At 36.0% G+C, this 17,696-nt stretch overlaps 1 protein-coding gene and 1 long non-coding RNA gene across 18 annotated transcripts in view; one reads left to right on the plus strand and one right to left on the minus strand.

Moving 5' to 3' along the window:
* The first annotated feature begins 1,889 nt into the window (after positions 1 to 1,889).
* Positions 1,890 to 17,696, plus strand: part of LOC127154060 (titin) — a 38,489-nt gene continuing 22,682 nt past the window's right edge. For 15 of the 17 annotated variants that reach the window (XR_007825399.1, XR_007825400.1, XR_007825406.1 and 12 more), the window contains exons 1-3: positions 1,890 to 2,024; positions 2,229 to 2,561; positions 17,085 to 17,411. Coding sequence is in view for 8 of the 17 variants with exons in the window: in XM_051095448.1 (XP_050951405.1) it covers positions 1,973 to 2,024; positions 2,229 to 2,561; positions 17,085 to 17,411 (712 nt within the window). In the remaining 9 variants the exon portion in view is untranslated. Of the gene's footprint in view, positions 2,025 to 2,228; positions 2,562 to 17,047; positions 17,412 to 17,696 lie in introns of those variants that run through there. The other 2 variants (XM_051095452.1, XM_051095454.1) reach the window with 2 other exon arrangements.
* Positions 11,169 to 12,944, minus strand: LOC127154086 (uncharacterized). Its single transcript, XR_007825437.1, has 3 exons — positions 12,821 to 12,944; positions 11,678 to 11,773; positions 11,169 to 11,576 (listed from the first exon to the last, which is right to left on the minus strand). It is a non-coding gene; the product is annotated as an uncharacterized LOC127154086 (long non-coding RNA).

Below are 17,696 nucleotides of genomic sequence, written 5' to 3' on the forward strand. Positions count from 1 at the left end.
ACAGGTTTAACGGAATATTTAAAGAAAGGTAACGTTAATTATATTTTCAGCGTTGCACAAACATATGCATGAACTGCATTTGTTCATCATTCTGTAAGAGTTTATAATGTTTTTTTTTTTGTTTGTTTGTTTGTTTGTTTGTTTTTCGTTTTGTTCACAAACCTTGCAAGTTTTTTGTAGTCCTCCATGACTAAATGATTGCAGGCATTCTGTGTAATATTAGGATAAAGCACAGCAAATATTTGTATACACTGATGTCAGTTCGTTGTGCTGTTCATTTGTAGCGATGATTTAAAAATGTCTATTAATTGTTATCATTTGTTGAAAACATCACTGCCTGCAACAAATTAAATAAACCCATATGAATGTATTTGTGGATATATTATTTGTATACTGGTGTGATGATCCATGTCTTAACTTACCCTGTTCAGCATTCTCTATGTTGTTTGGTTGTGAACTCTCTGGTTGTAAACTATGATAGTGTCATACACTGCTGCCAAAAATTTGGCTGAAATGTATTATATATATATATATATATATATAATTTTTTTTCCCATGTTTCCAATATATAATACTTCAACATTTGTGCAAACAAATATACATTTATAAGTGGTGGCCTTGACCAGCTTTTGATAACTAGATGTTATTATAATGTGTGTTGGTGTGGAAGTTTGATATGAGACAGTGTTTTTAAAAATATGAATTCAATAGTGATTCACACTCAAAATCCAGGAAAATGTATAGTCATGGAGAATGTGATTAACAAAGTAAAGTTTTCCTTAAGTTTCAGTATGAATCACTGTTGAAGTCTTGTTACAAACAAAAAAAAGGTGTATGCACCAAAACAAGACAACACCGGAGAAATGTCCTTGTTGAATATGCTGTATAAAAATATGACACATAATAAAGCAATTCTAAGATCATATGTAAGATATGTTTAAAAAAACAACAATAATAATAATAAAAAAATCTAAACTTGATTCTGGCCTTTGATTCATGACATTACCATTCAAAAGTTTTGGGATTACAATGATTAAGAAATATGTATACAATTGTTTGACAGAGAAGTATTAAACCAATAAACAATAACATTAAAGACATTTATAATGTTACAAAAGATTTCTATTTAAAATAAATGCTGTTTATCTGAACTTTTATTTATCAAGAATTCCTGTCACACTTCATTAAGCACAACCATTTTCACCTGTGATAATCAGAATTGTATCTTGAGCAGCAAATAGCTGCTCAATTAGCATATTGGAATGAATTCTGAAAGATCATATGACACTGAAGAGGAAAAATTAAAATTGAAAAGTGCAGACATAAATATATATATATATATATATATATATATATATATTTGACTTATAATAAAATTACATTTAATGTATTAAATTATGCTTATTCTATTCCATAAAATGCTGTGATGTATTTGTCTTCTCATTTAAAGCGTACCAAATGTAGACTACTTTTTACATTTTTGTCCATACAATTTTGTTTAATCTAAAATTTTGCTTGTATTTAAGGAACACTTTCATGCATGTGTGTGCTCTTAAATTCCTGTTAATTTTGTAAGCCAAACTGTTTGAACAATCACACCAGGATAGATTAAAAATGATTAGTTCACACTCCACAAATACAAGTTTATTTCAGGGACGACTGCACAAAACGTGCAAACTAATAGAAGCATTATAAACACTTACAAAATATTGAACAAATGTAGTTTAGACATAAGTCTGCATAACGCTGAAAATATAATTACCTTTTAACATTCCATTAAACCTTCTGATACAAATTCTCAGTTCAACGCACATGTCTTGGTAACTCATGAATATTCATGTCTGCTCCGCCCACTGAAACCGAAAACCTCGGAAACACCGTACTTTTACGTTAGCAAGTGAGACCGAGGAAGTAGAGTGCTTCTATTTTACTGGATCTGTATTCATTTGTTGGCAAAAAGCAAAAAAGGAAAATGAAGATTGTCTCCAAATTGCTCTCATTGCTCATGTATTTACTCGTGTATGGTAAGTTCAGGTCTCTTTGGTGTTTGATCATTAAGTTGCAAAAGATCTTCCATGAGACATTATGACTGTATTATGTATTACAAATTTCTCTACTCACACATTTTCACATCACTTGTGCAGTTTTGTTCGGCTTATGATTGACTTCTTTTTCTCTCTCTCTCTCTCTCTCTCTCTCTCTCTCTCTCTCTCTCTCTCTCTCTCCAGATGTGTCTGATGTTGACACATACACAGTGTTCGTGATGGAGGGAGATTCAGTCACTATAGAATGTTTTATGCCAATAACCCAAGAAGATCGGGTTACCTGGAGAATTAATGGCAATCTTACAGTTGAACACAAAGAATATTCCTGGGACAGATATATCTGTACAGACGTTCGGTGTACAGACCGTGAAAATGGACTGACAGACAGACTAAAAGTTAATCAAGATGGATCTCTGACCATCACAAATGTCACAGTCACAGACTCTGGAGATTACTGGTTATCGATCAGCAGCACAAATGGCGGCGGTGCAGGGTTATACACTGTTGTTGTTTGTGGTGAGTCATTATGTTTATAATTCATATAGACCAATTATTTGTTTGTAAACATTCGGGATGCGCGCGCAGCACGGTTGCAGAAAACCCGGAGAGATCGCCTTTACAGCTAGAGAATTACACGGATACGGCACAAAATACTTAGATTTAAAAATAGTATAGATTATATTGATTAGATGTCATTTTCAAAATGTTATTCGCATATTACAACAACTTGTCACCCAGCCATAAGCAATGTTATTCAACGAAACTGACGTTAGATAAAACAGGGATGACGTTTTTTATGGGCGGTTCAATTGGCAGTCTATGGAGCCATGGAATAAAAGAATAAAAAAGGTAAATTTTATTTTATTTTTCAAAATTCTGACTTTATTTTCGCAATTCCGAGATTATATCCCACAAATCTAGACGAAAAACAACTCGTCATTCTCTCTTTTCCCCTCGGCTCAGAGTTTATATCCCACACTACTGCTTTTTTCCCTCAGAATTAACAAACTCACTAGTTTTGTTAAATCGAATTATAAAGTCCGAATTAGGAGATATAAACTTGCATTTGTGAGAAATAAAAATCAGAATTGTGAGATAAAAAAATAATAATAATAATATTATGTTAAAAAGTTAATTGTAATAGGTTTAAATAATATTTCATGCTGTAACTGTAGGGCTAATACAGTACATCCCCTATGAACAGCATATGTGAATATTATGTAGACCTATTGTTTAAATCAAATGTATGCTTTAAAGTGCCCCTATTATGCCATTTTAAAGGTTGCTAATATTGTTTTAATAGACTCCCAAAACAGGTTTACATGTATGCAAGGTCAAAAAACACTTCAGTTTTCTCCAAAAATAGATTTAATTTTACCCCATTTCTAAATGATTCCTAAACGACTCGCACGAAGCAGTTCGAAGAATCAGTCTCTCTAAACCCCTCCTTTCCGTGAGCCCTCACTGCTGTGATTGGTCAGATGGCGCAGTCCTTTATGATTGGTTTACCGCGTACAGCGTATCGGAAAACGAAACGCCCATTGCCATAACTGACTGACAGCACTGGATACTTGTCAATACATAGAAAAGATGGCATCGATTTTACCATAGCAATTCCAGCCAGAGTCTGACGATGAAACGGCTGAAGTGGCTGATCGACAAGCTAGCACGGACTACCGTGGAAAGTGCTCGCAATTTGCTTTTATAACCGAACCGGGCACACCGCTATGTTGTAAACTTCAACACTGTATAATGCATTAAGCAACTTTCACACCGAACGCGGAAAGCGCCGCGCTGCCGCTGTGTTCAATTCAGCCCTTCAGAGCAGCGGCAAAACTTCATTTCAACAACTCGTTTAAACTTTGTCCGCGGCGTGCGTGCTGTGCTGCGCGTCCGCTTTGGTCGAGACCGAAACAAGCCAGTAGGGGTTCGATCTTCAACTGGCTGGCAGGAGCCGCCACTGACAGGTCATGTGACCTGTCAGTGGCTGGTGGCAGCTGCCAGTCTGTCTGTCAGTGGCTGGTGGCAGCTGCCAGTCTGATACTGGCAGGTCACGTGACCTGCCAGTGGCGGGCTGGTGGCTGGCAGTCTCAACCGCTTTAGATCTGTGAGTATCACGCGTTCTCTGTCACTCTCGCTGCAAGGAAAACGCGTTAACCTCGGAGCGCTCTCGCGGCTGTCTGACTGACTGAACTAGTAGTGGAAGCGACAGTAAGCTGCCAGTTGAAACCACGGCCATTTAAATACTTTATTCATAATAAAACTTCATAAAATGTGGATAAATTAAAAGACTAGACCTATAAGAAAATATTTATGATCATGAAATAATATATTTCCTTGTAGCACGAGTGGTAGAAAACGCGTTAACCGCGGAGCGCTCTCGCGGCTGACTGACTGAACTGGAAGTGGAAGCGACAATAAGCTGCCAGTTGAAATCACGGCCATTTAAACATTTTATTAATAATAAAACTCCATAAAATGTGGATAAATTAAAAGACTAGACCTATAAGAAAATATTTATGATCATGAAATAATATATTTCCTTGTAGCACGAGTGGTAGAAAACGCGTTAACCGCGGAGCGCTCTCGCGGCTGAATGACTGAACTGCCATTGGAAGCGACAATAAGCTGCCAGTTGAAATCACGGCCATTTAAACATTTTATTCATAATAAAACTCCATAAAATGTGGATAAATTAAAAGACTAGACCTATAAGAAAATATTTATGATCATGAAATAATATATTTCCTTGTAGCACGAGTGGTAGAAAACGCGTTAACCTCGGAGCGCTCTCGCGGCTGAATGACTGAACTGCCATTGGAAGCGACAATAAGCTGCCAGTTGAAATCACGGCCATTTAAACATTTTATTCATAATAAAACTCCATAAAATGTGGATAAATTAAAAGACTAGACCTATAAGAAAATATTTATGATCATGAAATAATATATTTCCTTGTAGCACGAGTGGTAGAAAACGCGTTAACCGCGGAGCGCTCTCGCGGCTGAATGACTGAACTGCCATTGGAAGCGACAATAAGCTGCCAGTTGAAATCACGGCCATTTAAACATTTTATTCATAATAAAACTCCATAAAATGTGGATAAATTAAAAGACTAGACCTATAAGAAAATATTTATGATCATGAAATAATATATTTCCTTGTAGCACGAGTGGTAGAAAACGCGTTAACCGCGGAGCGCTCTCGCGGCTGAATGACTGAACTGCCATTGGAAGCGACAATAAGCTGCCAGTTGACATCACGGCCATTTAAACACTTTATTCATAATAAAACTCCATAAAAGGTCGACAAATTAAAAGACTAGACCCATAAGAATATATTAATGATCATAAAATAATATACTTCCTTGTAGCAAGAGTGGTAGAAAACGCGTTACATCGGAGCGCTCTCGCGGCTGACTGAGCTGCCAGTGGAAGCGACAATAAGCTGCCAGTTGAAATCACGGCCATTTAAACACTTTATTCTTAATAAAACTCCATAAAACGTGGATAAATTAAAAGACTAGACCCATAAGAATATATTAGTGATCATAAAATAACATACTTCCTTGTAGCAAGAGTGGTAGAAAACGCGTTACCTCGGAGCGCTCTTCGCGGCTGTCAGACTGAGCTGCCAATGGAAGCGACAATAAGCTGCCAGTTGAAATCACGGCCATTTAAACACTTTATTCTTAATAAAACTCCATAAAACGTGGATAAATTAAAAACTAGACCAATAAGAATATATTAGTGATCATAAAATAATATTCTTCCTTGTAGCAAGAGTGGCAGAGAACGCGTTAACCTCGGAGCGCTCTCGCGGCTGTCTGACTGACTGAACTGCCAGTGGAAGCGACAATAAGCTGCCAGTTGAAATCACGGCCATTTAAACACTTTATTCATAATAAAACTCCATGAACTGTTGATAAATTAAAAGACTAGACCTATAAGAATATATTAACGATCATAAAATAGTATACTTCCTTGTAGCAAGAGTGGCAGAGAACGCGTTAACCTCGGAGCGCTCTCGCGGCTGAATGAGTGAACTGCCATTGGAAGCGACAATAAGCTGCCAGTTGAAATCACGGCCATTTAAACACTTTATTCATAATAAAACTCCATGAACTGTTGATAAATTAAAAGACTAGACCTATAAGAATATATTAACGATCATAAAATAGTATACTTCCTTGTAGCAAGAGTGGCAGAGAACGCGTTAACCTCGGAGCGCTCTCGCGGCTGACTGACTGAACTGCCAGTGGAAGCGACAATAAGCTGCCAGTTGAAATCACGGCAATTTGAACCATTTATTCGTAAGAAACCTCCATAAAACGACGGCATATAAAAAGACTAGACCCATAAGAATATATTAACGATCATGAAATTATATATTTCCTTGTAGCAAGAGTGGTAGAAAACGCGTTAACCTCGGAGCGCTCTCGCGGCTGACTGACTGACTGAACTGGAAGTGGAAGCGACAATAAGCTGCCAGTTGAAACCACGGCCATTTAAACACTTTATTCATAATAAAACGCCATAAAAAGTGGATAAATTAAAAGACTAGACCTATAAGAAAACATTTATGATCATGAAATAATATATTTCCTTGTAGCACAAGTGGCAGAAAACGCGTTAACCTCGGAGCGCTCTCGCGGCTGACTGACTGAACTGCCAGTGGAAGCGACAATAAGCTGCCAGTTGAAATCACGGCCATTTAAACACTTTATTCATAATAAAACTCCATGAATTGTTGATAAATTAAAAGACTAGACCTATAAGAATATATTAACGATCATAAAATAATATACTTCCTTGTAGCAAGAGTGGCAGAGAACGCGTTAACCTCGGAGCGCTCTCGCGGCTGACTGACTGAACTGCCAGTGGAAGTGGCATTAACCTACCAGTCGGAATCACCGCCATTTAAACACTTTAATCGCGCTAAAAATAAAGAACTGAACAGGTTCACAATAAGAAATTAAGCACAAAACACAAAATCTGCCGAAAATCTATTGTCGCTGAAACTTGTTGAGGCATACTGCCAGCTGGCAACTGCCAGTCAGCCCGCCCAAAATCAGACTGGCAGCTGCCACCAGCCACTGGCAGGTCACGTGACCTGCCAGTGACGGCTCCCGCCAGCCAGTTGAAGATTGAACCCCCTCTCAAACAAGCCGTCCTCACAGGGTGGAAGGCATTGAAATAAATGGGTTTTATAGCACAGCGCTTTCCGCATTCGGTTTATCATTACTCCAACTAATGAGACAGACAGACAGTCAAGCTGCATCAATCACAAATTGTCAGACTACAGTGGGTCCACAGCTGAACAACAGAACTACAAAAGCATGATTTAGCCGGTTAGCAAAACATGTGCAGGGTTGTTACACAACATAACGTACACAACTAAGTATTTTGAACGATCTCTAGAAAATACAATCTTTGTAGATTCATCATCTTTTGGAAGTGAATATAAAACAGTTTTACTCACAGTATAAGATACAGCGTCTTCTGTGTAATGTACGTGTAAATTTCCATGTGAGGTAAACCACATGGAACTTTATGGGCGGGCAAGTTGTTCATGATGTAGAACGTGGGTGGACATTATGCAAATCTGTTACTTCGTGACGTGTGGCCGTAACAGAAGAAGATTTGAAATCCTGACGACTCCTTTAGGCAAATGTGAGTCGACTCTTTTTTTTGATAGACAATAACTTTATGTATCGTGCACTGTCAGCTTCACAACTTTGCAGATAGTTTATGTTCACATACAGCTACATGACACACTACATGAAAGATCATATTTGAAAACGCATAATAGGGGCACTTTAAAAGTAGAGTAATCATAGCAGTTTTCATCCATAGTCTGTCCGTTTAAACGTCTGCGTTTAGCTTCAAATGGCGTCTTTAACTACAGTGTTGTATAAAAAGTATTTGCATTCCGACTGTGACATCAAAAGGCACAAATATATATATATATATATATATTTTTCTCTTATTCTGCGAGTTTACCCGTTTACCTCCACTTACTATGCGCGCAGCTGCAAATGACGTCACTGTGACGTCTACTAGAAATTGGTCTATACATTTAATTTACATTATCAATGTAGAGAAAGTCTCTCTCCATGTTCTGTCTCATTACCGGCCCCATACAATTTAGAAAGATTTTGTTTATTTTTACTCTTAGACATTTTAGTTTGGTTTGCAGTTAAGAATTTTAATCTCTTTAATGGTAAAAAAAAATAACATTTTCTAAATTATTATTATGGGTAATAATTATCCATGTAATATTAATTTCTAGTATGATGTTAAATCGCATTAAATCACTCATTCATGAGAGTCATGCATGTTTGCCTGTTGAGTGAATGTGTGAATCAATGATCAAGACTAATCAGAATATCCAGTAGTTTCTTTCTTTAAACTCCTATTTATTATTTGTAAGCTACAAAATTATTTGAATGCTTGTTAAATTTAGTGTAAAATGCGTAAAAAAGAAAACACGCAAGCAATTGGTGAACATTAAGTCTCTGCTTAATTTCATTGTTTCAATTTCAAGTTTACTCAAACAATTTGTGTTGGGACTGCCTGACTAATTTGGATACAAAAGGGTTTTTGTTTATGTTTTGTGCTGAAGGGTAGCATTTGTCCCAGAAGCTGTTTAAAATGTATAGTAACAATCGAAAGTTCATATTACAACTTACTTAAATTACAGCTAATGCTGTTAATAGCTGTTAAACTAGTACTTAAGACACTGTCTTAACATAGAGGCTAAATTTATACAACTGGCCCCTGATCTTCTATACTTATTCTGCTGGATCTGTCCGCTGCTTTTCACATGGTTAACCACCAGATCCTCCTGTCAAACCTATTGACAAAGGGCATCTCAGGAAGCACACTCCAGTGGTTTGAGTCTTAACCTCTCAGATAGGTCCTTCAAGGTTGTAGAGGTGAGGTGTCCAAGTCGTAACATATTACTACTGTGGTGCCTCAGCGCTCAGTTCTTGGACATCTTCACTTCATAGGTGGAGTTTAGGGGGGGGCTGAAAAGAGCCAGTCATGATTTTGTCTGAGCTATGAAGTCCGAAGTTCGCTTCTCTGTCTATGGGATCGCTAGGTTCTGTCATTCACTGCTATGCTGATGACACTCAATACCTCTCATTCCATCCTGATGATCCGACAATAGCTGCTCGCATCTCAGCTTGTCTAACAGATATTTCTTGCTGGATGAAGGACCATCATCTTCAACTTAACCTTGCCGAGACAGAACTGCTTGTGGTTCCATCACAATTTCACCAAAACTTAGTTCCGTAATTAGGCGGTATTTGACCGGATTTTCAGGTGTACATGCCCTGGAACAGCACACATTATGAAATGTTTAACCGGCAAGGCTTTATAGCAAATAATGTACTTTTGTGATTGTGAATAAGTGCAGTGGCCTGTGAGTTAACACTGATGTGAATGAATGGATGTCGAGTTGTACAGAGATGGAGGTGCCAGAACTGCAGCTGATAGAATATATCACGATACTTTGATATTTCTCCAAAAGCAGATCATGGAGACATTTTTATCATCCATGATCAAAAATCGTCATCGCACCCCTAACCTAAAGTATACTTGCAAATTGCAATAATTCCACTTTAGCACAATCAAATATACTTAAGTATATCTTTAGTTGGACTTCAGCACTAATTCCGCACAATTGAAGTGCATTAAGTACAAAATTTGTTGTTCCAATTTAGCAGACTTAAAATATACTAGTTTAGTATACAAATAGTAGAATTGCAAGTTGTTGTTGTTTTTTTTTTTTTTTTGAATGTAGTATGTAATAATATGTAAATGTATTTCTAGTATACTTAGCATGAAATAAGTTTATTTTATTTTTATTTTTCACTAGGCGACATTAAATGTATTGCTGATGCTAGAACACATTAACGATAAAGAATATTATCACACATACAGAGTAATACATGTTTTTAAATAATATTATTTAATACCGGTGTTGGGAGTAACGCATTACAAAAGTAATAATATTACAGTAGTATATTACTTTTTGCTGTAACGCAGTAATATAACGCATTACTAATCAAATTTGGTAATAATATTACTCGTTACAATCTGAGTAACGCAAGTTACAACAACATATTTTAACTCAAAATTAAGTAGTGAATTAAGTAGTGAACCAACACCGCAAAACAGCACCAGTGAAAAAAATCCACGTGTAATATAGTTTGTCTATTTCCTGTTTCTGTAATTCGATGGTTAAGATGACTGCCGAGACGGATTCTACATGTGTGAGATGGACACACTCACGTTTTATTCATTTCATTAGAGAAAAGAATACATAATCAGGTGTAATCTATATGGGACAGCAAACTCTCAACAAGGAAAAATAGCACGAATAACTCCTGGATACACCATGGACTGGTGCCACTAACACTAGCTAAGCTGCAGGGTCCGAGAATAGAAAGAATGCAGCGGACGAGCGTAGACAAGCAACAAAAATTAAGTTCAACTAAAAATAACAAAATATTTTTTTTAATCAAATCATAGTCTACACTGTAAACCCGGATAAGTTCTACTAACTCAAAAAAATTGAGGCAACTGATTGCCGCTATTTTTTTAAGTTTGCAAACTTAAATATCATCAGTAAGCATATAGCTACTTACTTTGAGTACCTGTAAATTATAAATAAACATTAATTTAAATCAAAATATACATTTAGTGTTTTGTTCATCTTTACTTTAGTGCAACTCAAAGTTTTGAGTACTGACAACTTTAATTATTCCACTTAATTAAAATATCCCTCAAATATATATCAAAATTTTTAATTTATCTAAACTTAGTTTAAGGAACTTCAAGTGTTATTAAATTAAATTATATAATTTACATAACTTAAATTGTAGTAGTAATGTTACTTAAATATTTTGTGGCAACTGATTGCCTTGTTTTTTTTAAGTTTCCTGTACTCAAATATCTACATTTTACAACTTAACAGTACAAATTACAAATCTGAAATCATTAAAGTACAAAAATTTATTATAAAACATGAGACATTAAAACAGTTCTGTGCAATAAAAAAAAAGCACACCAGGTAAAATAAAATACATTGAAATATTACCTAAACAGCCATTATGCCAACAAGAACTGTGACAACAGTTCTGTGCAACAAAAAGGCACACCTGGTCAAAGACAACAGTATAAAATTACTGTGCATGAATCAGCAAGTCATTCTTTAGAGCCAGCACCCTTGGCTTAAGTTTGCCATCATCAAGACCCAAAAGAACCTTCTGAATAAACTCAAATGTGTTGGCCATCTCTTTTGGATATGAGAGATCCAATGCATAGATTAAGCCAAACATCAAAAGGAAAGCATCAGAGAGTCTCTGAAGGTTTGTTATGACAACTTCATTCTCAAGGATGACCGAAATCTTCTCTGGATTGTACTGAACAGCAATGTCTGGGCGTTCTCGGACGACTGTCAAACGGGCAACTATAGGCAACTTGATGAATCAACATCTGGCTCTTCTGAATCATCTTCAATCTGGATGTAAAAAGTATTGAAACACAATTACCAAATGCACCAGTGTGAAAAAAAAAATGCTGAAATATAATCCTAAGAAATATGCAGAATAAGTGACTTACCGTGCATGTTTTAAAGAATTTTGAGGTGTCTTCTCTCAGATACACAGGAAGTGCACAGAGCACTGTTGTTCGCCTTGTGTGTACATCATGTTGATCCTTAAAGTTCACATAGAAAACAATGTTAAAAGTGGAACACGCGTTTTAGCCAGCACAAAACCAAACAATGCTAACTTGACACGGAATGAATGCTAAAAAGTTGATCAAGGCATAGATTAAAAAAAAAAAAGTGACCACGGTAAGAGCCCTGACTCTTAAAGGGATACTTCTTCCAAATATAAAAATTGTGTCATCATTTACTCACCTTTTAGTTGTTCCAAATCTGTATAAATGTCTTTGTTCTGATGAACACAGAGAAAGATATTTAGAAGAATGTTTATAATGAATGACTACCAGCATTCTTCCAAATGTCTTCCTCTGTGTTCATCCAAACAAAGTTAGTTATACAGATTTTGAACAACGAGCAAGTAATTCAATTCAATTCAATTCAATTCAAATTTATTTGTATAGCGCTTTTCACGATACATATCGTTGCAAAGCAGCTTTACACCAAATTGACATTTCTACAATATATGTAGTAGTAGCTTGATGTACATATGGTAGAGATGTGTGGTAAAGATCAATTAATGACGTAATCAAACAGACAAAGAACACTATAAATTAGTAGCAGAATTCGGTAGTGCTGTATGTTTTCATTCATTACAGAATTTTCATTTTTCGGTGAACTATCCCTTTAAAAGGACACAAAGACACATCAGAAGTCTTTTTTTTTAATGTATTCTAAATCAACGGTTCTCAAACCTGTCCTGGAGGACCCCTTGCCCTGCAAATTTTGTATGTCTCCCTCATCTACACACATGATTCCATTCATCAGCTCGTTGTAGAGACTGCAAGAACTAAATTGGGTGCGTCTGAGTTGGGAGATATACAAAATGTGCAGGGCAGGAGGTCCTCCAGGACAGGTTTGAGAACCACTGCTCTAAATTAAATACAAAAAATTATGAAAAAGGTTTACTCATCACTTAGTACATGATAAATCCAAGTCATAGTTAGACTTATATATTTAGATCAAGTGATAATATTCAGTATATACAGTCAAAACAATGTCTGTTGAAGCATTAAACAACAATAATACCATGATAATACCTTTCAGTCATAAACCCGAAGAAATTCAGCAAGTGCATCAGCAGTTTTTCCAGTCTTCGCTGCTCTCTGTCGATATAAAGTCATCAGGTGAAAACTGTGGCGGTCTAGCTCTGCATAAAATGTGTTTGTGAAATTCTGGTGGGTAATGCGCTGAAATTCAGCACATACCTGAAACAGAAGACAAGAAAAGCATGTCACAAACCGACTGAAAATATTAAATACATTTTTTAAATGCACAATTAGAGTTAATTATACCTGTGATTCCAAACATAGAGCTGGTCAGCGTCCAAAGATCTATTTCACTGGTGATGGACTAACTTTTGAATGATGACTATGCTGCAATCAAATGTGTGTGAGCAAGTGTGTTCTGGACTGAAATGAGGCTGTACACATCTTACAGTCCCAAGCCATCCCTCTAATTCACCAAACAAAAATCTTAGACAAATTTACCTGGAAATTGCCCCAATTTTTGTAACTGTAACTTTCAACTTGCTCGGCAGAGATCCTAAAAAAAATAAATAAATAAATAAATAAAATTAAAAAAAAAAAAAAGAAACCTAAACTTCAGATGCAATAAATAAACATTTAATTCAATAGCACATTTTTTTTGTTGTTGTTGTTACAAATTTTTATATTTTGTAATAGAATTATATTTGCAAGAATGTGTGTCTCACCTTAGGAACTGCAATAGGAACAACGTGGACTCAATAGGCCTGTGAAGTTCAAACTACTTTTATGCATCAAAAGGTCGAAGAAATAACACAAAGACAACGAATTTTCATCAAATGATCTGCAGCTGACTCCACCTGTACAAAAATACACACATTTTCAGAAAGGCCAAACTGTAAGACTGCATATGCACTGCATCATTTAATATCCTTTTTTGTAACAATCTTTCAAAACAAAAGACAACCTTATTTGGCACTTTTTCAAAAAATGTTGAATTTTAACAGGCAGTGACAATCCTAAAACATATAGGGCTAATTCAAATGAAATAACATTTAACTTCAAATTTACAAAACTTACATCAGTGAGGCAATTTTCATTACCATTTTTTTAATGTTAGTCTAATAAGATTATATTTACAAGAACGCTCTTGTCTCACCTTAGGACCTGGATTTGCAGGAACAACGTGGACTCGACAGGCCTATTAGGTTCAATGACTTTTCTGCACCGAATCATCGAAGAAAAGTACCCGTAACACAAAGAAAACAGATTGAACACGTATTTTCATTAAATAACCTGCAGCTTACTTTACGTATAGAAAACTACATGAAAAAGAAAACAAACAAACAAACAAAAAAAAACAGAAAGGCCTAACATACAGACTGCATGTGCGCTGCATCATTTAATATTCCCAAAAAGTATGCGTCCAAACAAAAGACAACCTTATCTATCACTTAAAAAAAAAAAAATGAATTTCAACTGGCAGTGACAATCCTAAAAACATAATGCCAATGAAATAACCTTTAACTTAAGATTTACGTAAACATTTAGCGTCAACGGAAGAATTTTCATTAAACAAAATCTATGTTCGTGTAAGGATTATGTTACAAAAATGTTCGTGTCTCACCTTGGGAACTGAAATTGCAGGAACAGCGTGGACAGATGGACCGGACAGGCCTGTTAAGTTCAGACTACTTTTATGCATCAAAACGTCGAAGAAAACTATCCATAACACAAAGAAAAAAGATAGAACACGCACTTTAACCACCCAGATAGCACACGTACGTCTGCAAGATGTCTGTTAAAGATCTCTTGATCTGGAAAGCATCTGCTGTGTACAAACGTCTGACAGACGTCTTTCAGATGTCAGTTTTACATACATTCTAAATCATAAACATCTTAAAAACATCTAATAGATGTCTATTTGACATCTGATAGGAAACGTCCAATAGATGTATTGCAGATGAGCAAACTACATCTTGCAGATGTCTTGCAGATGTAAATGCAGATGTCAAATAGACGTCTCCAAGATGTATGTGTGCTATCAGGGCAGATAACCTGCAGCTGACTACACGTATAGAAAAAACACACGACTTAATATGATTAAACATGTTCATGTGCGCTGCATCATTTAATATCCTAACGTTAGAGAAATTTAGATATGTTTGTACACTTTTAACTGATAGCTCTATTCTAAATATTCTGAAAAACTGTACACATTAACTGGAAAACCTAACGTGTGTGGATGGTGTGAGTGTAGCCGATACCAACTATAAACAGACGGCAACATTATTTGAAACAGCTGAATACTTGCATATGTTTGTAGCCATCCAAATAGTTCACCGTGAGAGCGCGAACTTCTGTGCATCTGTTTGAAACACGCCTGAGTGCACGTTCAGCGATGACGTCACTTTTTCGTAAAAAACCGCCACTAGAGGGCGTATGTTTGACATTAAAATATTTGATTATGGTTGAATCTATTTTTCAAGTTCCCTAAACTCTTAACTTTAGTGTAGTTGTAAAAACTAACAAAAAAAATTACTGTTAACTTAAATCTCTGATAGATGTTCAGTAAACTGAAAAATAATAGTTAGCTAAACTTTTTGGCACATTTTGAGTACCAGGTACTTTCCATTATAAGTTAGTTATACTGTTTGGGTTTACAGTGTATCTATCAAATGAATGAATACGCGAAATACATTTAACTTAAATAGCCTAATTAACAGATTAACAAAACGAAAGGAAAAGTCTTTGGTTCATGTGGCGCGGCGCTCTACGAAAGTTCACGACAAGAAAAACGAGATGACAGAAATAAAAGTAAACACACTGCAGTTTCGAATGATCTGTATGACCAATAATGACTGAGTATTTTTTGTTGTTGTTGTTGTTGTTGTTTGTTTCCGCTGTTCGATCGCGCCGGCGCATCACGCACACACATACAGCAATGCAAACGTTGCAGCCTGTTTATTATCACAGTAAAGTCAACAAACATATACACTGATTAATTCAAATAGTGCGTACTGCGTACAATCCGTGCCGTTCAGCCTGAGGTCGGGCCAAACATATATTTGCTCATGTGAGGATGTTTTTACCCGCGTTAAGTACAAAGCCTGGTTTACAAATAAATAGTTTAACATTCAAATACATCGCGAATATGGGCACATTTAATTGGATTCATGCCGAATGAGAGAGGTAGGCTGCGTGAGAACAACGCGTTTGCTTTCAGTTTCGCTTTAAATTAGCCTAATTCGTTTTGGCTTGTTTATATATTTCATTCTTGTTTTGTTCCGAAAACCGTTCAATAATCTATAGGCTAAGTATTGTGTTTTTTGTTTGTACATTATAACATTTCGCTTTATTTACCGGCGTTATTTGTAAATGTAATAATTTTGTGCTTATGTGTTTAACCTAAACTACAACGTACATACAGGTATAGCCTATCTAAATGTGATTTTATAATATTATGCTATATTGACCTACCTCATTACCCTCCACTGGATGTATAATGAGCAGCAATAAACCACATGTTGGTATTTTATAATGCCTAGTCATACTTCTGTGGATATTTTGGTGAAAGTAACTTAAAAGTAGGGTAACACATTACAATTCAGATACAGTAATATTGTAATGTAACTACTTATGTATAAAAGACAGTAACTAGTAATATATAATGTATTACATTTTGGAAGTAACACTGTTTAATACACACTGTACTACTTAAAACACACTAACAATGATTATACACACATAAAATAAATTATTTACATAGAGCAGGGGTGCCCAAACTCAGTCCTGGAGAGCCGGTGTCCTTCGGAGTTTAGCTCCAACTTGCCTCAACACACCTGCCGGGACGTTCCTAGTATGCCTAGCAATAGCTTGATTAGCTGGTTCAGGTGTGTCTAATTGGGGTTGGAGATAAACTCTGCAGGACACAGGCCCTCCAGGACCAAGTTTGGACCCCTGACATAGAGAGAAAAAAAAATACTGGGGCTTACGGTTTGGTCTGCTTGATCACTTTAAGGTGGAGAATGCAGATTTTTGGATGTTCTAACACTTACAATAAGGTTTTGAGCCCCTAACAAGCTTCTCTAGACTGTTTTAAAATCTGTTTTAATTGGTCTTATTTCATCCTCAATGAGGAGAATTTGGTGTTAATCAAAATATGTTAAATGTGTTCATAATGTTAACTAACACTCTTCCTTGATTTTCAGTCAAAAAAAAAGTTATTTCATAACTTATTTATTTCATGTTGTGTCATTTGCTTTCTTGTTTTTCTCTCAGTAAAAAGATCCTATAGTAGCTGTTGGTTGTGCTTCAGGTGTTTCTGCTGCTGTACAAGATGAAATCAAGATAAGGTCAGTGATGGTGGGAGAATCTTTTACTTTAGCCCCTCGTGTAACAGAAAAAACAAATAATTTGATAACATGGTATTTCAATGATACTCTCATTGCTGAAATCACTGGAGATCAGAGTGAGATTGTTACAAATTACTATTATTGGAGAGTCAGAGACAGACTGAAGTTGGATTATCAGACTGGATCTCTGACCATCACAAACAGCAGAACCACAGACTCTGGAGATTATAAACTAGAGATCAGCAGCAGCGTATTCATCATCATCAGGAGTTTCAGTGTTACTGTCACTGGTGAGTATCATTGAGTCATTCAGTGCACTAATGCAGCTGGACAAGTTTAAGAAAACAGTTTAAAAAGTTTACATTTTACCTGTTTACCTTATTCACATATTCTTGACAACTTATTTACATTATGTGATGTTTCTTTTATAAGCTGTGTACATTTTGGGCCTTTTTTTTTAGAAGACAAATATGGTTTTATCTGCCCGCTTCAACGGGCAGCCAAGGAGATGGCGAAGGCTTACACGGCTTCTGGACAAGCTGCGTCCGCCCTGCATGACATGGCGATCCTGCAGG

The sequence above is a fragment of the Labeo rohita genome, chromosome 22 (assembly GCF_022985175.1).
Source record: "Labeo rohita strain BAU-BD-2019 chromosome 22, IGBB_LRoh.1.0, whole genome shotgun sequence".
In the NCBI taxonomy this organism is placed as follows: Eukaryota; Metazoa; Chordata; class Actinopteri; order Cypriniformes; family Cyprinidae; genus Labeo; species Labeo rohita.